The 20,874-nt window shown below is 46.2% G+C and overlaps 1 protein-coding gene across 1 annotated transcript in view; it reads right to left on the bottom strand.

Annotated features, from left to right (window-relative positions):
- Positions 1-20,874, bottom strand: part of LOC135910794 (uncharacterized) — a 186,642-nt gene that overhangs the window by 61,545 nt on the left and 104,223 nt on the right. Inside the window, exon 4 of the mRNA XM_065442892.2 lies at positions 4,298-4,415. Coding sequence (XP_065298964.2) covers positions 4,298-4,415 — 118 coding nt within the window. The remainder of the gene's footprint in view (positions 1-4,297; positions 4,416-20,874) is intronic.

The raw sequence follows: 20,874 nt of genomic DNA, 5'->3' as shown, positions 1-20,874 counted from the left end.
GATTGGCGGGAGCCTGAGCAAGCGCAGTGAGGAAGCGCTTTTAGGAGAGAAAACTTTCGGGAATACGGGTGGGAGTAGCGGTGTGAAGAACCTTTTCGTTGCACGGAAACCGTGTCGAAAGCAAAAGAAGTGCCGGTGTCGCGTTGTGCAAGGATTCCTTTCGCCGAATATATTGTTTTCCTATCACACGCGATTCAGCTGATATACCGACGACAACTTGGGCGTGGCATCCTGCCAGCCAATGATGAAGGGCAACAAGAATACAAAGCGAGAATAATTGCTGCATAAGTATCGCCCCATGGGTTCTCGATTCTGGCACCCGTATGTCGACGCCAACGCTTCAGGGGCCGAATACAGATAAAAAAAAGTTTTTTGTCTGTGCGGCTCCTCAAGATGGAACGGTGCCGTCACTCCGCTACCGGGACGACTGAGCCGTGCGCGTCTGTGCATTCACTTAACTTCTTCGTCGTTTTGCAGCAACGCTGGCCGAGGATTTCTCGCGTCCCTGGGAGACGCGCTCTTCAAGAAATGCGAAGTCAAAGCATGTAAATGCAGTGTGTGTGCACGTAGCATGAAAACGGAGCGGACCGCATGCGACGTTCAGCTAAAACTCTCTACGAAGGTGGAACCAGCGGGACCTGCTTCACGGTGGTTAGAGGCAGATCATTAAGTCAACACTCTGGAGGCTACGCTTGCGCCCGATGCACACTAGAAAAACAAAATTAAGAAAACATGACGTTGTAGATCGCAGGCGTTTTGCTTGTTGAGCACATGTCCGACTTAGCCATAATGTATATAGTCCTAGCAAGAACAGTAAATTTGGAGGACTACCGGGGTATCTCGTGGTGGAGGGTCGTCTGCAGTCCGCCAGGTATCGTACCAGTTGGTACCGCGAGTTGCCACATATAGCCTAAACATAATCGTACCCTTAGTTGGCACTTAAACCGACAGAATTTAATTTGAAGCTTTTTTTAAAAGAATAAGTTCTGGAGACCACAGATGCCACAATAATTTAGTTTTTCATCGCAGCCAATACGTATGTGGGTTGAATTCAAACGGTACAGTTTACACGTAGGCACGCTTGTTTTACCAATGACGCAAATGAGACAGTTCACGCTGCACGGCTGTGATAGAACAGTGTTTTTTTCTGGTTTTTTGCTGATGATGGGGACCCTAGACTTTTGCTTCCGGCTGTACAAATAAATAAGTACAAAAGAGGACGTGCGAATGAAAATCCGCCACCACAGCATGATGGTGCAATGCCGTATGCCTCAGCCACTGACTCTGAGCTAGCCGCCTACCGGTGACCTAGGGCGCTATAATGTAAAGCTATTCTAAACTTCTCTATTCCAAAATCGGCAACTGGCCCTCCGCGATTGGTCAAAAACTTTTTTGGACCACCCCTACTTCACCTGTCTGTCACGCGACGTCACGAAAACCGCGATAGCTCCCAATCTGACATGACGTGTGCACACTGATTATGTATAATTCGAACGAACAAAAAAAAATAATTATTTCTCATTCGACGTCTTTTGGCCATTAACCCCCTGCTATTAGTCAAAAGGTTTCAGGCTGTACCCACTTCACCTGTCTGTCACTCGACGTCAGAAAACCGCGAAAACTTGTTGCGTCAAAGTGACGTGTACGCGTTAAAGATGCATCAATATGCCGCAAAAAAACTGGATCTTTTTCTGCATAGCCGGAGACTGCCCCGTTCCGAAAGGAATAGGAGATCGCTGCCGCCAATCGCTCAGGCACTGTCTGCTCGCACTTGCCGGATAGTGTGGGTTTATTTGCGTATAACAAAACTTTTTGCGTGACAGTACAACGTGACCGAGCCCTTTCGACACGTATACAACACCCCTCCGCCAACTATTTTTTGTTGAGGATCCGTTTTAGCGGCATCTTTAACTGTCCGTCGCATGCCGCAGTGATTTTAGACCAGCCACAGCAAGCTAAGTAAGAGAAAGCGAACCAATCGCAGGTGCCGGCACGTCCCTCTTCATCCGGTTATCTGCTTTCACTGTGCAGGCTCGGGCCCATCGGAACCCTTTCCACTTGAGCGTGCTCCTCGCCTCTTGTCAGCCAATTAGCTAAGAACTGCTCAATGTAGGCAATGTTATTCTTTTTGAAAGAAAACAAAAGTGACCTATAAACAAGGGCCGCGTTTGATTGGGACGTTCAGGCAAGGCTGCGGGTCACTGCCAGATGTTTGCGTCGGCAGTTACGTAAATTTGACGTCAAGAGATCGGAATAAAAATACATTCGAATAGTTTTACCATATAGGGCCCAAGTCGCCTCGTCTTCAACCTCCTGTTTTGTTTTCCCCATGTCTCTTGTCCTTACGAACATAAGCATCAAGTCAACCTCTCCGTATCTTATTGGTTTCATTTCGTTATCACTTGGCTGAAGTAGATCAGCACAGCATACGACGTGAGTTCCAAAGTAATATTTGCCTGAGCCGGATTGATTTTGTTTATTTATCTGAAAATGTGAGAGGAGGTGTAGGACTAAAGGAACACATCGTGACAGAGGTCCCTGCCTCCCATGCAGTTTCACATCGGCATGTGCTGTACGTAAGTACATTTACAACAATCAACACGAACAACATCAAAACCAAAACGCAGTTCCAGCAAAATGCATTTTAAAACGTAAACACCATGGCAGAGTAGTTAGTTTTACGTGTCAAGAAAACCAAACAATCACGCTTCATTATGATGCTATAAAAAGCTTAATTTACCCATGTATTTCTTGCAAAAACAAAACAAACAAACAAAACAAAACAAAGGAAAACAACTAAATAAAACAGCACATAAGCATATGAACTGCGGTGCCCTACCGTACTTTAAACCTATTTTCTGCAACGAATCAAGGTAATGCAGCACAATGCGAATTTGTACACTCTGTTCGGTACTCTAAGATTTGACTTTCTTAATGTCAGACTTGTTGATTTGCTTGCTCAGACATAACAAATTTATAGGCATCTCTACTTCACTGACTGTAATAAAGAAAGAAAAGAACGAAAGGAAATGAGACAAGTTTTGTCATCAATATTACAGTGAAACCACAATGAAATCAACTAAATACAGGAATATGACGACTGCTTGTAAATTTTAGGTGTTTTCGAAAATAGGCGTTGCTTTCCTACCGGCATTTCTATGAAGAAAGTCCACAAACACGTTTTAATTATGCACCGTTTCGTAAACTAGGCTTGAATTTAAGTGCTAGAGTATCACACTGCCTTGGGGCATAGGCGCTAGGTTTTAGACAGAGGGACGTGTTTGACAGTTTGTGTGATTCCATTCAAGGTCCAAAACTCATATTTTCGTAATTCTTACTTTCCTTACAATTCTTACTGTAAATTTTCTAGATGTCTTGTATCCTGAATTGTTAAATGAACATTCTTTTTATTTCTTCTAAAATGTAATCGCCCATTCATCTGGTCCCATTCCTCCATTACACATTAACCTTTCGTTCGCTGTTCAGCCTTTTCCAAGTTCGTCTTTCTAAAGTCGTCAACTGCGAATAGAACCAATCGATGCTTGGCGCATCCCCCATAGCGAATATGAGTCATTTTTTAAAGGCGCACCATCTCCTTCATCATCACCATCATCATCATCACCATCACCAGCTGCGATAACCCAGTGGCCTCGCACCGGATGCGCTAACCGCTACAGTAAGGCGGAGCGTTGGTTCTTGACCATTTGTGCGGGGCATCGTGCTCCACGCAGACTGAGATTGGCGGCGCCTGTGTTTATGTTTCAGAGGCCACAGCAGGCGATACTAGCGATGCTACAGTGGACGAAGCAGACATATGTGTCGTGAAAAAAGTAGTTTTTGAGAATACGGTGGTGGCCCTTGTGATGTAGCCCGCTACTGTCGCTGTAAATGAGTTGACTGTGGTTCATAGCATGATGAATTGCTTAAGTACGATGAATTTTCCTGCATGACCTCTCTTTAGCCGCAAAAAGTGGGGTCCAAAACATGGCGTCTATTAAATACTTCCGGAAGCCCTTGACGGCGCTAGAGACAGGGACTAAATGCGCAAAACAACACGGGCAGCCCGTGTTGTTGTGCGCATTTTGTCCCCGTCTCTAGCACCGTCAAGGTCTTTCGGAATGTGTGACTATAACTAGCTCGATTCAATATATATGGTTCCGGTTCCGCATTCTCTCCCAGGCACACCACATTCAGCAAAAGCACGATCTTAGAGATGCACTTTCGTTATCCAGAGGGAGCCATCGCTGGGGCGTGGATTGTAACGCCACCAGTAGCAGAAGACGAGCCGATCGCTCACCTTTCCTGGAGGCCGGCGAGCGACACCTTCCGGCCGAGCAGAAGAACTTCAGTCCCGGGCAGAAGCAGTCGTCGTGCGAGTGGCAGGTGCGGCCCATCACGCTGCGACCGCAACGCTCCTGCAATGCGCAGGAAGGGGCGGCGATAAAGCGCACGTGGCTCATGTATAGAGAAGAGCCAACTGCATGCATATGAAGCGCCACGACGAACTACTTCACTTCTGTTACCAAGTGCACGAGTATGTCATTAAACACTACAGAGATAGGGAGAAAAAAAAGAAACAGAGATGTGAACCAGAAGAAAAGCGCATGCTTGGCTACCATACGCTGAGGGAGGCGAATGGGCAGAGGAAATATTATGCAGATGTAGAGTTTATCAGAAGACGTGGCGAACGCTAGCAGGGGCACGGGCAGCGCCACTTATGTAAGGCGCTCGCACAAGCAGACTCCTTTAAAAAAGTTGCACAATCAGTAGTCCTTAAATGAAAAAAGCAACTGAAATGTGCATTTACCTCACTGTAAATCAACGAGTGGTGAGAGTGGTGTTCAAGTAGAGCATGCATGGGCAGTGTGTCCAGTCGTTTCAATGCGTTTGCTAGCAATATTGTTAGACCGAGATAAAAAAAAAAACTGGAACTGTTCAATTAAAAGATAGAGAGAAAAAAAAACAAGAGACGAAGAAAAGTAGCATGTAGAGGATTTGTCATGCCTCCTATACAGGCGAACCCTCTCGCACTGCGATAGGACTCCTGTGAGCGGGCTTTCACACACATTTAATGCGCCCTACATAAGATGGCCAATGTCAAATCCACGGTACCCAAACAGCGAGGGTGAAATGGAGCAGATTGGATGGCTAGGGGCTATAGTTGTAAATAGTCCTTCTCTGCACGTAGCTTTAGCGTTTACAATACAATACAATACAGTACAGTACAGTACAGTACAATACAATGCAATACAATACAATACAATACAATACAATACAATACAATACAATACAATACAATACAATACAATACAATACAGCCTTTAGTGTGCATAAAGGAAAACAATATAACTGATAGCAGGCCTACCAAAGCCTCAGAGGGCTTGACTGGCAGTGCCTGGCAGACAGGTCACAGAAAATTTCACGTGGTTATTAGCGGAGTTAGCTATTAATGGGTCGGATTGAAACATTGAAGTTGTACAATATGTTCTTTTAAACTTCAAAATACTGAGTAATATCTGGATCCCACGCCTTGTTTGCTTCTAACACAGGCTTTGGCAATTCATTAAATATGGCTGGAACATAATATTGCCGCATTCTTCTTCCGTACTTTGTTGCCGTCTAGGGGATTACGTACAGTTTTTTCGGTCTTAGGGAACGGGCTGGTGTATACCGTATCTTAAAATCATTATTGCAGAAGTGTTTAATGACAACACACTCGACAATCAGGGAATTGAAGTTTGTCATATTTAACAATGTAAAGGCATATGTTTCTTACGGCTGTGTATCTGTGCGTATGTGGCAATGGCACCTCCGTTACCGTTGTGCGCCGCACCTTATCTTCCACCCGCCCAATATCTATCACAGCATTCAAGGCCGTCAGCCTATAGGCTATCATCCCCAGTTTCTCACTAAAAGCCAGGATCTTTTGGGAATCATGAGCCACAGCAGCGTGTCGCTGGACAGGCTTATTGTGGAAAACTGAAGCCATTGAACATCGATTATCTGTTTCCTTCGTTATTTGCCACTTCAAGCGTGGCGTCAACACAAATTGCGCTAGATCATATCTCCCGCGACCGCATCTCAGACGCCACATTTCTTTTGTTTCGATCTCCCACTTTAAAATCTTTCCTCGTGATCATGTTCCATCAACAACGCTGAATTTGGCCCCAGGATTTTGTCCATTTCAGAGATTTATAGCCGTATTTTTGATGTCACGTTTGAGCTTCCGCACATTACCAAGATACCAGTTTTATGGTAACACCTTAAAAGGTGCTTGTGAGAGGTATCTTACCGTGCATTACTGAGGCAGAAAAGTTGCTGAAAGCCAATTCTTGCCCTCTCCTTTTACCATCGCCTCCCCCCCCCCCCCAAAAAAAAAAAAAAGTGGAGGTGTTGTCAGGTCGCGTTTTCTAGGCTAAATTTCATAGCCCGTAAACGCCACGAAGTTTGTTTCTGTCGTTCCGAGCGAAACGGTCGTACACGGCTGTGAGCTATTGTATTCCCGCGCTGGCACATTTGAAAACAATTTATGGGTGTAATTCGCTGGTTATGTGACCGTGTTGCTCTATATCTGGGTGCGCATCTCTGTATACAATTTGGGCGCCACTGCTTAAACGACCGTGCCGTGGTTTCCTTCCGTGCATTGTTCTCTGATTGCCTGGCCATAAAACGTTTCTCTTATTATTATCTTTTTTTTAAACGTGCGAAGTTGTATGCAGATCACGCTCATTCGCCCAGCATTTACGTGGGAGTTCTGATTGTTTCCAAGCTGTTACGGAACCGCAGACTCAACGGGATCCTTTTCGCGCGTGGTCGTAACTACAGCTGAGGGTGGTGATAATATCAACACCCTTTTTGTATCGGGGTGATGGCGCTTGCTACCAAACTCCTTTCTTTTTTTTACGTTTACGATGTATCTGAACCTTTAAATACTTTTGTACACTAATCAAAATTACTAAAAGAAGAACCCCGTACCAGGCGGACCCATCCCTTGAACCTTGCTCCCCTTAAACCATGGGCCCTATAACGTAAAACTATTCCAATATGTTTCTATTCCAATCTCCTGACGTCAAATTTGCGTAACCACCGACGCAAGCACCGGGCGGTCACCCACTGGATTGTCTGTACAGACCAATCAAACACTCTCCTCGTTCATAGGAGGTCACTTATGTTTGCTTGAAAAACGAATAACATTGCCTGCACTGAGCGGCTTGTCCTATCTAATTGGCGGACAAGAGGCGAGGAGAACGCTCAAGTGGAGAGAGATCCGCTGGGGCAGAGCTAGTGCACTGAAAATCGATAACCGGATGAAGAGGGTGGTGCCGGCGTCTGCGATTGGTCGGCTTTCCCTTACTTAGCTTGTGGTGGCTGGTCGAAAATCGCGGCGGCATGCAACGGAAGCTCAAGAATGACGTTAAAACTGACCCTCAGCAAAGAAGAGTTGGCAGAATGAGGTGGTAAACGGGCCGAAAGTGCTCGAAAATGTTACACGGCCACGCAAGAAGCTTTATTATACGCAAATACACCCATGTTCTCCGGCAGGTGCGAGTAGCCAGCGTCTCAGCGATCGGCAGCAGCCATCTTTTATTCCTTTCGGAATGGGGCAGCCTGCGGCTATTCCGAAGAAAATTCAGTTTCGTTCGGTACATTACAGCATATTTATCGCGTACAGGTCACTTTGAAGCGGTGAGTTTGTGCGGTTTTGTGACGTCGCGTGACAGGCAGGTGAAGTGGGTGCAGTCCGAAAACTTTTTACCAATAGCCGAGGGCTAATGGCGAAAAGGGGTCGAATCAGAAATAACTGTTTTTCTTTTTTCTGTCAAATCATGCATAATCAGTGTGTACACATCATATCAGATGGGGAGCTATCGCGGTTTTCGTGACGTGGCGTGACATACAGGTGAAGTGATGGCGGTCGAAAACAGTTTTTGACCAATCGTGGAGGGCTGATAGCAGAATTGGAATAGAAAAGTTTCGAATAGTTTCACGTTATAGCGCCCCATCTCTGGATTGTTTTAGGTTTTCCTTCTTCCCCAGCACCATTGAACTTCGGAATAACATTGAAGCGTTCTTGCGTGAACTGCCTCGTGATCAATTTGATATTGAACTACCCAATTATGTGCGTTAATGTTTCTTTGTTTTCAACAATTATGTACCCACTCCTGCTATGTCTTGCTCATGCAAGATGGCAGTAATTGTAAGTATCAAAAAAGACGAAGGCTGCTTTACTGCGTGTATTTCTTTGTTTATCTGGGCTTCCGACATCCCACGCCCGTCCAAGGCGACTGCGCGTTGTTAGATGCATATCGGAGGGGACTGCGCAGATTCTCTCGACTTCATAGAAAGCAACCAGAGCGTAAGGCACCCTCATACGCCAGGCGCAAGCGAACGTGTTCCTGGGCAACACTTCCTTGAGGGTACATTTACGGAAGATACTCGTCATGCGTCTACTGCGGTGGCTATCCCAACACCTCGCACCACTCTCTCTAGGCAATTCCCCCCTTACACTTCCCGTCCGTTACTCTCAGTCTAATGGCTAACCCTTCTCCAACCGAATGTTGAGTGATTGACCCAGGTGGCAAGTTAAGGGGTGCAAGGATACTTGGTGGAATAAATCGATGAAGCACTGAAAAACATCGCCGCTGACATGTGCCCACAGGTTTTATCATAGTTTTCAGGAGAAGCTTGGTTGTCTCAAGGATGCAGGCCATCCGGCGCTTGTGCTGCCCTCGGCGTCCAAGAGGCTACTCCCAAGGATAAAATCTCGTCCTTCAAGGGAAACTGGCGAACTTAGAAGCAAGACAAGCCACGCCAATGTTTCAGTCCTGCCTTACGTACGTCCACGGACTGTCTCATCGTTTTAAGAAAATTTCCACAGGTTTCAATGCGGACGTTGCTTTTTGTGCTACCCGGAAAGTTGTAGAGGCTTGCGCCGTGATTGAGAGGAACGGGGACAGTAATTCTACAGCTGGTTTCTCTGTAAAACATAGAAAACCTCTTGTTGCTTCTTGCCGAGGACACGCATCGTTGAACTGGCAGAGCGTGAACATCAGTCACTGTTCAGTTCACACCATAATTCATGAACATCTCGGTTATCGGCTTTTGTGTGCGCAATGGATGCCCAAGATTTTGAACCACCGCCAGAAGAGGGAGGGGTTCGACGCTGCCTTGACTCATCTGATCCGGTATCACAATGAGGGTGGCGACTTCTTGTCTGCAGTTGTCACCGGGAAAGAATCATGGTGCCACTATTACGAGCCTGAAGCACGACGGCAATGCTTACAGTGGAAACATTCGAATTCACCAGCCCCAAAGAAAACAAAGGCCGTCATTTCCACCGGAAAGGTGTTTTTTACTTTCTTTTTGGTCCTCAGGGGCCACAACTGATCGAATTTGCTAAACATGGATAGACTATCAATCGTTTCCGATATTGTGAAACGCCGGATCGGCTGCGTGTTGCCATCAAGAACAAAGGACGTGGAAAATTGACTAATGGGGTCACCTTTCTCCACGACAATGCCCGTCCCCACGTCGTTGACGTGGCTTAAGTTGACTGGCAAAGTTCAAAGGTGGAAACGCTGCAACATCCACTATACAGCCCAGACCTGTCGCCTTGCGACTTCCACATTTTGGGGCAGTTGAAAAAACCGCTCAAGGGAACCAGACTCGCGTCGGACGATAACGCGAAACAGTCAGTTCTATACTTTTTGAAGCAGCAACCCAATGATCTTTATGAGACGGGAATCACGCGACTCGGTAGTCAGCGGGACAAATGTCTACATTCTCATGGAGACTACTTTTAAATACTGTACCCCCTTTCTTCTCATTGGCTCACTTTTGTTTGACTCGCCGTCGTATATTTCACAGAACTCCTGCTTTTTATATGTGCTCTTTGTTGCCACTATAATTTCGGTGTAATTACAATACACGACCGGTGACAGATGCTCCGGCGCAATACATAGGAACAAAGAACATCGTCATTGACATTTTTTCCTGGCGGTTGCATATGTACAAAAATGTAAACGAGGTTCTTGAATGACAAAGTTTCATTAAAATATTTGTCCTCAACTTGTTCATTTCACGGTCTTCACATCTTTCCTATCAGCGGCATGCACTGCTCTGCTCGTTTCAAACTGATATAGTTCTAAAGTTCGTGTGATAGTTTCCTTACTTATTAAATAGACAAAAAAATACATGGAAGCAATGATATCAGTTATTTCGGGCAAAATTTTCGGGACATACGAGTGTATTCTTTTTTGAAAGGATACATATTTTACTTGTTCTGACAGTGCGTAGCGTTCAAAAATTCGTTTGCAGCATCTTTGGCAATGGCAATGCATTATTATTCATGTATTTGATGCCTCGACAAATTATATGTGGAGGAGGCCAAGGTGCAACGTGAGCCACCCCCTCCCCCCCCCCCCTTCTCAACGAAATTTCTGGCTACGCCACTGATACACACACATAACTAATAAAAAGTTGACATAAACAGTGCCGATAATTGGTGACATGATACAGTTCTCGATTTTCACACCGAGCGTCCCAGTGTGAACGTACAGTCTTTGTCAAAAGTGTGCGAGCTTCGTTGCATGCGAATGCCTTGCCGATTGCAGGCTGTTCAAAAAGAGTTCTTGGGATGTTCCGAAAGTTCCAACGCGCTGGTAAATGAGAAGAACTGTGACCCTCTTCCTTGAGAGTTCTGGAGTGTCAAGACTGCCACCGTAACCGCAGCACACAGCCGAACAACAGATATCGCCAAGGCGCGGAGTAACCCTCATAATTAATTCTGACAAAGTCTGCACCACCAGGCGGTGTAAAGCGTAGTTTGCTTGCAAGTGCGCTTCTCCGTAAAGCATTTGCTCGCGATTCACTTATTGTTACAAGAAGGACGAAGCTGTACTGCTGCTAACCGCGATTTTATCGAGGGAGTCGCGTCGACAATGTCCAGCACACAAAGCCCCCTATTTTCGCCTGACAACAGGACGCGATATAGATACGAACAGGCGCAGCAAGCTATCTTGCGTTGAACCTTTAAGTAAGCACGTTTATCGCCTTGAGTGCAGCTCCTGTGAGCAGGGCTGTCAACTGCCCTCTCTCTCTTTATTTCTCTTTCAGCCCTCTCACTGTCTTATTTTACCCTTTCCCAAAAAGCGTCGACCAATGTTCAGCTGTCGTTGGAGTTCTGAGACAGTCAAGAGTGTGGTCAGCAGGCCTTCTGCTTCCCTTTAAACCAATCTCCCTCTCTCTCTTCGTGTCCCAAACATAACAGCTAACTTAAGTATTATAACAACGTTACCAGTAGCATGACAAGCTTCACTACTCGGAAAGCTCGCTTAAGGGTGCGAAGTAACCGCACCACCACCCTATAGCTTGGCTCGCTGCACTGCCGGCAAGTTGCTTAACAATGCACAAATATGTCTCTTAAAGCTTGATGCGTCGGTGTTATTTTTTTTCTCAACCTAGAACTTTCAACTTCAGGTGAATTACAATGCCTTCGACTGCGAGGGAAGATCACCTCTCAGCTTCGAGGGATGCACTTCCGGAAAACGCCTTTTCCGGGGCGGTTCGTTCCACGCGCCTCGTCTAAAAGCGAGCCGAACGCAGGCGCCGGCTGGTTAAAGAGCGGGGACGTTTTCCCGAGCGTAGCCGTGTGTATTAGCCGGGGCGGCAGTAAGCGAAACACGGAACCAACGGGAGGACGCGAGCAGGCATGACCTTTCGCTCTCTCGCGCTCGGCGCTCCGGAAAAGACCCACCTGCGGAAACTCGATAAGGCGCTGTGTGCGGGACGACGTAAGCGTGGACGAGTTTGAACAAAGCGCAGGTGCGCGCGCTGTGAGAGGCGGTCTTCGGTTTCCGCGTCGCAGGAGCACCGGGCATGCTGGAGTTATCTTTTGCGCATCTTTCTTTCATTCTCTTTTCTCAACGGGTGTTCTATATATGTTTGTTTTCATTGTGAACGCCTCCAATGTGTAATCACTGTGTCGGAGCGTGTGAAAGACCTGAAGCCGAATAACTGACGATGGGCGGCAGCGCTCTGTTTGTTCGCTGACAGGTGCGTATTAAAATCATAACCTTCTTGCTCCTTCCCGAATTTTTTTTTCTTCAACAGTGGTATCGCTTTCCTTCCCGCTCTCGATGTGTCCTACCATACTCAGAAGCAGAACGGCAGAGCTACTGAGTCACCCCACTTGATGCAGAGACAAGATAAAATGTGTTTAGAAACAGCGGACTCATAGTTAAGTTACAAGAAGCATTCTGCACTACCTATAAGGAAAATCAAATAAAATCCAACTGGACGAGTTTGGGATTCCGCGTATGCAGTGCCGCCTGGTCTGTTTCTTTGGGGCGACAATCCGTATTCGTCCGTTATTTCAAAGTTCCTCCAATGCGAAGGTGGGAACAAAAGATCCACAAAAAGAAAGAAGTTTCCTCACGCTAGGTTAGACAGGACGTAAGCAGTACACTTCAGACAATTACAAACGGACTCTTACAGAAACCTCAGACTCATGCACGCCATGTATCCAGACATGTACACTACAAACAGATGCACATCGTGTGGCGAGGTTGCCACACTAAATCACATGTTATGGGAGTATCGGGACTTGACATACAAGTCTGGCAGTGCCGACCCCTCCGTCTCTTTCAACGCCAGCCTCCGGTCGTGACGGAAGACCGCACTGCTCAGCTCGAACCTGACAGCACAACTCTGGGCCATCCAGCGAGCCGAGGAAGCCGCTTCGAGGCAAGGTCTCGGAACCGCGTCCGCGGCGGGTGCCCAGACCCACTAAAAAGACGCCGGACTCAAATCTTGTTGATTTGAAAATAAAAGTTTACGCCCTAGCTCGGCAAGCTTGTGTCAACAACGGACATACCGTTAAAATTTTGAAAGCCTGTGTTTTCAAAATTTTGTGTCCGACAACAGCCAACGCTTCGGCATCAAAGAGCGTTTATTTGCTGTTCGGCTGCTATATTCGTGACTTCTCAGACAGGAAATTCGTGGTGTGACTATTATTTAGAGAGACGCTGTGATAAACCATAGCCTATGTATAACCTGTCACCGCGACTAGCCTGCAGCGACCTTATAACATGAAAAGTCTATCAAGCGGCGACGTATCAGCAGTGCGATAGGTGTGCTCCGAGGAATATAGGAAGGTGATGTAGCACATGCAATGGCGTTTTTGTTGCAGCGAATATAATAAGGTCGCTCGCGACAACAGTGATCATTATTACTGTAATCATGGTATATTTCCAAAGGAGCTACTACAGATGCTCTGCTGATTTATGCGACGAGTTGACCTGTCTGCGTGCAAGTCACGAGGAATTGGCACCCAAAATCCAATTACCCACCACCGTATGCGGGTTGTCCCGCTTATCTTGAGCCAAACACATATACGCAAATGCCACGTAGCTGCACAGAATTAGGGTAGCGTCGTTTGCCGTCGCTTGGAGATGCTCAGATTATTTCGCGCATTCTGCCGAATTACATAATTAGTTTTCATTAATTCATTATCTTCAGGAATAGCTTAATTAGATTAAATGTGTCGATGAGAAAATTGTGGAGCAACATGACAAACTCCCGATACAGGTTTTGATTGCTCAACTGCCGCGCTACTGGACGCTCGAGGCACTTCGCGTGTATTGGCGGGCTTGTAAAAACACTTTTATGTGGCACGCATCGATCACCAGAAAGCTGTATCGGGAGCTTTTCATTTTGCTCTGCAATTTTGTCATTGGCAATTTTATTATAAATATAGTATTTTCGAAGTTGATTAATGATTAAGTATACAATTAATTCGAACTGCGCTGCGTAATTAGGTGGAATGCAAAAAGATAATAATCTGAGTATCCCCAAGCGACGGCAAGTAACGTTACGTAACTCGTCTCTGTCCGGATACGTGGCATTTGCATATATTTAAAGTGTGGCTCAAATTACGTGGAACAACCGGTACACCGGACACTGCGTCGGCCATGCAGTTTATTACGGCAGATTTGCGTATGTCATGGATACCGCAACAACTCGACACCGCTGCATCACATAGGCTGTCTCCAAGACAGGCGGGACGTGCCAGTCTGTGTGCCTTACATGGATACTAGAACAACGACACATAAAAATGAAACGTTAAATTATGCATTAATACCAGAATTCGCATTCACGTGAAGTATAAAAAAAAGGTAATTACCAATGAGAGAAAATGGAGAGCTGACTTCCAGTATATTTGTGTGTGTGTGTGCTGAAACACAGGGTCCGTGCGTCCAGTGTGAATTCAATCAATAAGTACAAGTAATTTTCCCTGTGTTGTCCTTGGTGTCCTTGTTTGTTGGCTTCTCACGATATGATAAATAAAGATCGGGCACCTCGGTTAACCCCCTTCCTCTTCAGTGTGACGTTATGGTATTTAAAATACTTTCTCGTATTCTGGCCGATTTGGAGCAGGTAGAGTGCTCGAAATTTGCCGGTTGAGACCCTTGGTTCTTTAAGAACGAAATGAAGTTGATATTTACTGAATAATACTTTCATAGACTCGAACAGAAGCTGTCAAAATCTATGACGCCACGGCAAGCTGGCTGAGGCATCTTCATGGCGGCGTTGCCACGCGTGCGTAAAGATAAATACTATTTTATTTAATTTAGTTGTGTCTTTCTTTCCCTAACAAGGGCTCCGCTCAATGCAAGAATGATCATGCAGAAGCTTAGCCTACTCGTACAACTTAGCTTAATATCCTCCTTCTTCAGGGTCCCTTTACGAAGCAATCGCACGACGCATTTACGACGCATTTTCGGCAGGACACATTCGCAGTGACGACCACGCTGCAAATTCGGCCGCAATTTACACTTGTTCAGTCCCACGCGTTCAGTGGTGTAAACGGATACCCCTCACGAATTCCCATCGGTTACAGTGACAGCACACTCAACTTCGGCGGCAAAATTGAAAGTCCTGACGTCATTCAGCGCCCGCGCCGAAAATGCGTCGAAATTAAGTTCTACGTTGCGCTTCGCTCTATTACTCGCGCATCGTCCCGGACGTTGCGGTGCTGTCCCAGGTGCGTGCCTGTACAGCTGCACCGAATAGTGCGCGTTCTTGAGCTAGAATTTAGCAGGGCGTGAGGTGAGGTCGGAAGAGACTAGTACCGTGCACTGGCTTCGTGTGTGTGCCGCGCGGTTAAAGCAAGCCTCGCCTCGTTTCGCCGAAGTTTAGTGGCAGAGCGAATCCACTCTCCAAACTGCACCGCGGCGCCTACTAGAAAACACTGTTCCCGCGGAATCAGTATACGCAATTTATATGAAGATTCGGCGCGTGGGCCGATGAAAAACAACCGGCGGACCGATCTCCGGCAACTGGCCCCGGTTTCGGTCCGATAAGTTCTGTTTACTCAATAACTGCTCTAACGCCACGACGGTCTCGTATACATTTATTCTTAAATGTCGCATTTCATTTTTGCGTATATATTCTTTCGTTTTATTCGGGGAATGGCAATCTCTTCCAACTAAAGCGCCTGTGACCCCTCCCGCCCAACGCTCTTCGGGCCCCCCAAAACACTCCCCTTTCGTCTTTAAAATCCGCCCCTGAGCGCCTCGTCGAACGGCTGTGAAAGGCGGCGAGACCCAATTCGCGTGGGTGCCGGCGGAGTAAAGGCGCCGCCGGGAAACAAATCTCTAGGAGCGGATGGTTTTTGGGGGCGGGTGCTGCCCTTTCTCCCCACCCCACATGCCGTCCCCCGTTCCGCTGCCGTCCCTTAAACACACATACACACTTGCCAAGCTCTAATCCGCGCCGTCGTTCGTTAGGACGTACCCGTACATTGAGAAGATGTTTAGTAAGCCAGGAAAGAAAAGCGAAATACGGTTATCGCCGCTGCCTTGACGGATCGCGCAACTAACTCGCCCTGAAGTCGCAGAATTTCAGAGCGTCTGCATTCGAGTGCAGTTGAAATGTTCGCTATACGCAAATCGTCGCCCGCCACTCGGGCCGCCCTCTGCGGCCAGTTTCTGAAGGCTCGATTGCATTCACTTCTCTCCCTGTTCAGAGTGGACGCTTCTGTGCGCAGTGCACTGTTTCACCGGGAGCGCGCGTTCGGCGAAATGACCGGCATAGAGGTGCGTGCGCGCAGAACGTTACACGACGTGATTGCGCCATTGCGTCGGTGCTCCCAATTTTGCGCCGCGCGGGAAGAGAAAAGATGGCGAATCCTGCCTACGAGAGAGCGGTTCACGTCAGGCCTTTTCACAGGTGGCGCGGCCGCCTCGGGTTAGCACTTATCCCATGTTCCCACAGTTGCCTGCCAAAGCTGTCCACGTTAGAATCCCCCCCCTCCCCTCCCCCCAAAAAGTTTTCAGTTTGGGATCGAAGCACTGGAAAGCACGAATGACGGGGCTGGAGTGAGTGAGTGAGTGAGTGAGTGAGTGAGTGAGTGAGTGAGTGAGTGAGTGAGTGAGAGAGAGGGAGCGAGAGAGAGAGAGAGAGAGAGAGAGAGAGAGAGAGAGAGAGAGAGAGAGAGATTTAGGGGAATTATTCTTAGCGAATGTAGTTGCAGTTCACAACTGCACGCCTGATGGCTGTTGTGCTCACACAACAGAGAGCTTTATAAATAGCGAAGCGAAGTGTCTTTGGGTACCCAAAGCTCCACGCCGTGCTTGCGTGAACGTTGTCAGCAAGGCGAAGGTCTTTTTTTCTAATTTTCTTCCGGCGAGAACACGCGCGCACGCTTTAAAGAATGTCGGAACGTCGGAACACGCGTGCGCGCGCACAGTTTAACGAATCCCGCAACACCGGAGACGTCGGAGGCAACAGCTGCGCTGGTAGCGCAGTCTTGGGCCGCTTTCTTCAGCCGAAACGCCTTAGCAACGTTCCTGTGCGGCGTAGTTGCTCTCGCAGTTGGAGGAAAATTTAAATACATCCGCTATACGTTAATGATCTTTACTGCCGACGCATTCGCGCCGGCTGGTACGCTGAACGTGGCTGTTGCAATTAGGGATCTGTACGCTCATAACCGACGTCAAATACGCAAGATGCAGCAGCAACGTTACCGCGTGCGCCTGTTCTCCTGTGTACCGGCACTCCGTGAACTGCAATAGGTTATTTTTTTTTCTTCAACACGCTATAACTTCTATCTTATGAGCATGGTGGAGCCATTTGCAGCTTTTCTTCGCTGTCAACCCCCGCTCCCTGACTCAGCAACTCATGTCACAATGATACGTGACCATGCTTACCAAAGCTACGCTCCTTTCGGAAAACACATTTCTCTCTACAACGGCATAAAAATAAAAAAAGGTAACCACGTTTATATGGTATACAGGAAGAAACGAACGTGCACTTATTGCCGATATACTTATACGACATCGCGGAAGATAGCCTCGAAGTCACGTCAGCCCGACGAACGAGGTACAGAGAGAGAGGAGGCCGGCGACGGACATGGTACAGGCGCATGCGAGTCTTCGAGCGTGGCCCACTTGGGTCGTAATGAAAGGTCCGGCTACCAGACCTTATTGCAGCAGTGGAGCCGCCCACGGTTCCACTCCATTTTTTTTCCCCCTCCGGGGCCGTTTGCTCTCGCAAGGCACACAAGAATCAGTGCCTCCTCAGTGCGCGCCAGCGGGCGCGGTATTTAATCCGCTCTCCCCACTCTCACTCCAATTTCTCCTCCTTACTCTCTCTCTCTCTCTCTCTTTACCTCTATCTGTGAGAGGCGGGCGGTTCCCTTTTTTCCCCCTCCCACTCCTTCCTGGAGCACACGGCTACGAGTGATGCGCGCCTCGGAGAACGTTGCGGCACGTCGCCTCGACCCGGCGACTGTCTTTGTTGCGTAAGGAGTGCAGCTATTCCCCGCTGTTGCTAGCAGCTACGCGGGGCTATAGTAGTTGCACCAGTGGTCTCAGATAAAAAAAAAAAAAAATGATTTAAGTAAAGAAGACTCTAGGTCAACTTTTTTTTTTGAAACTCGGAGCTCATCACGAGCTTTCTTCGGAGTTCGCTACGCCTACACCAATAACGGAAACACAGAAGCTCTGTCAGGAGTTAGTTTTTATTTAGCTCACGAGGGGGTTGCGATGTGGGCTTGTTGGTAATGCATCTTCAAGGGGTTCTGGCTTTCGAAGCACATGCATAAAAGAGCCCGATGTACGAGAAATAAAGTTCGCGAATCTATATATATATATATATATATATATATATATATATATATATATATATATATATATATATATATATATAGAACTTGAGTGGTGCTACAAGGTAAACAGAACAAGTATTTAATTTCGACAGTTTCGATCGGTGGACCGATCTTCGTCAGGGTTTACAAAAAAATGGCAGTTCGGCCGCGGTAGGGAAGACACCAGACCGGGTACCCGGTCGTTCTTACATATATATATATATATATATATATATATATATATATATATTATATATATATATATAAAGGCGAGACGGACGCGATGAGGCCTTGTCGCGTCGTGTGTATATATATATATATATATATATATATATATATATATATATATATATATATATATATATATATACACACGACGCGACAAGGCCTCATCGCGTCCGTCTCGCCTTCATTTTCTTTTTGTTTTTTTTTAGTGCGACCAACTCGGCGACGTCCCGTTCGCTATCAAATGTGGTTTCATAGAATTAGTCAACGTTTTCGAGACGCAAGAGAACCTTGGTTACTATGTATGTGTATTCCGTGCAAATTTAGTCATTACCACCTGTCGTCTTTTCCGTTGTTTCCGCTTTCTCGAGCTCGTAGAAACTGCGACAAACAAAAAGTGCCGATTGGTTTTCTTGATTCATGTGCTTTAAGTTTGATATGTCAAAACTGTTTCACTAAGCGAACAGGAGCGAACACATGATGCCAAACTCACCTAGACACATATAATAATAATAATAATAATAATAATAATAATAATAATAATAATAATAATAATAATAATAATAATAATAATAATAATAAAACAGACATATGCATCTGGCTGCTGTCGTTTCTCTTGTTTCGCATGCGCCATATCAGTAGGAGTTTTAAGACTAATATAAAAAAATTATGGGATTTAACGTGCCAAAACCACTTTCTGATTATGAGGCACGCCGTAGTGGAGGACTCCGGAAATTTCGACCACCTGGGGTTCTTTAACGTGCACCTAAATCTAAGTACACGGGTGTTTTCGCATTTCACCCCCATCGAAAAGCGGCCGCCGCGGCCGGGATTCGATCCCGCGACCTCGTGCTCAGCAGCCCAACACCATAGCCACTAAGACTAATATGAAGCAAGAGCCAGTGTATTGTGGTGATTCCTTTCGCTCGATGTATTCCTTATCTTATGATTCACCGCTCACGACTGGCTGATGATGGTGACAACGCAGGCACTGAAGCACCACTACTATGCTAGCACCACCGAAGATTCACATAAAAAAAAGGAATAGAATCGTTGCATTGTCTTGACCACGTGACGTGTTGGAACGATGCGTATTCAGAGTGCATGAAGATCGTTCATTTATTATATAAATGCACATTTGAGTAAGTAAACGACGAAGGAAAAGAATTGGTAACACAAATTTCAGTGTGGACGGATCGATCGATCGATCGATCGATCAATCAATCAATCAATCAATCAATCAATCAATCAATCAATCAATCAATCAATCAATCAATCAATCAATCAATCAATCAATCAATCAATCAATCAATGCTTTTTGAGTGCTTAGGAACCACTGTGAGGCCTTCGTACTGGCACAATTAAAATTTGTATGCAAAGTGTCCGATAAAGTATCGCTCATGACTCGTATGAAAGAGGTGTAAGTAGGCGTATGACGCGCATGTACGGCAAGTACATGAGAAATGTCTATTTATGACGCATATGCATGTATTCGATGTATTGGATAAAAGAAAGTAAAGTGAGCACAGCATAAATATAGTAACAAAAGTCACACAAGCACTGCTATGGGCTTGAAGCAGACACACGTAAAACTAATATAGTGCGTGCTAGAAGGCAAAATGAAAACAAAACGGGGCATCTGCAAACGCATATTCATGAGTGATGTATCCGAAAAATGGCCGTTCTGGTGCTCTGCATCACTCAAAATTTGTGCTGCGCAGCTTCGATGAAAACAAGGAGTATGGACTTCTTGAGACATATCGACAACTGCACAATAGAGCTGTTACACGTTCCCAGAAATCGGATTCAGATAATATTGCAGCTTCACGAGTTAGTAACATAAAAATGAAAAAAAAAGTGCTATGAATTCGCGTAAATTCTTTGCCGGACTGTTACCGAATATCCGAGGAAGTCAGCGAAGCGAATTGTTGCATGTACGACCGTTTAAAGCAATAGGAAGGTAAATAGAAACGTCAATTCCTTTAGCTAACAAAACAATATTACAATGATAGACAATGTAACTCACCTTGCGGATCCCCGCTTGTCGGCTGCGCTTAAAGCTAGCGTGGTGCATACACGCGTACGATCCTCAGGATTTGGTTGATGCCTCTAATTCGATCTTAGGCTCTGCGCATGTTCAAGTAGTCTTTTGCGTGTGCATGAGTCACGGATATTCTGTGTGAAATAATATTCGCCTTCAGAGTGCTTTCAGCACGCGAGCTGTTCAATTTTCAAGTCTGAGATCCTATAGCCAGGGGGCAGAAGATGCACATGGTTGCTTCCGTTAGAGTAAGGACGTCTTAATCCGTCACCCGATGAGTTGCCTGCTTTATGAACACGTAGGCGTTGACCCGATCGACTCTCTCCTGATGTACGCCTGAAACATTTTAGTCATTTGAAAATGGTATGAGATACGAAACATTGATAGCCACTTAAACACCCTTACGTGATTTGAAAGCCAAAGCAATTATGACCTCTCTAATTAATTAGTTATGTCTGTG

The sequence above is a fragment of the Dermacentor albipictus genome, chromosome 5, assembly GCF_038994185.2.
Source record: "Dermacentor albipictus isolate Rhodes 1998 colony chromosome 5, USDA_Dalb.pri_finalv2, whole genome shotgun sequence".
In the NCBI taxonomy this organism is placed as follows: domain Eukaryota; kingdom Metazoa; phylum Arthropoda; class Arachnida; order Ixodida; family Ixodidae; genus Dermacentor; species Dermacentor albipictus.
The sequence above is the reverse complement of the archived record's forward strand: the minus strand, read 5'-3'. Positions and strand labels throughout refer to the sequence as shown.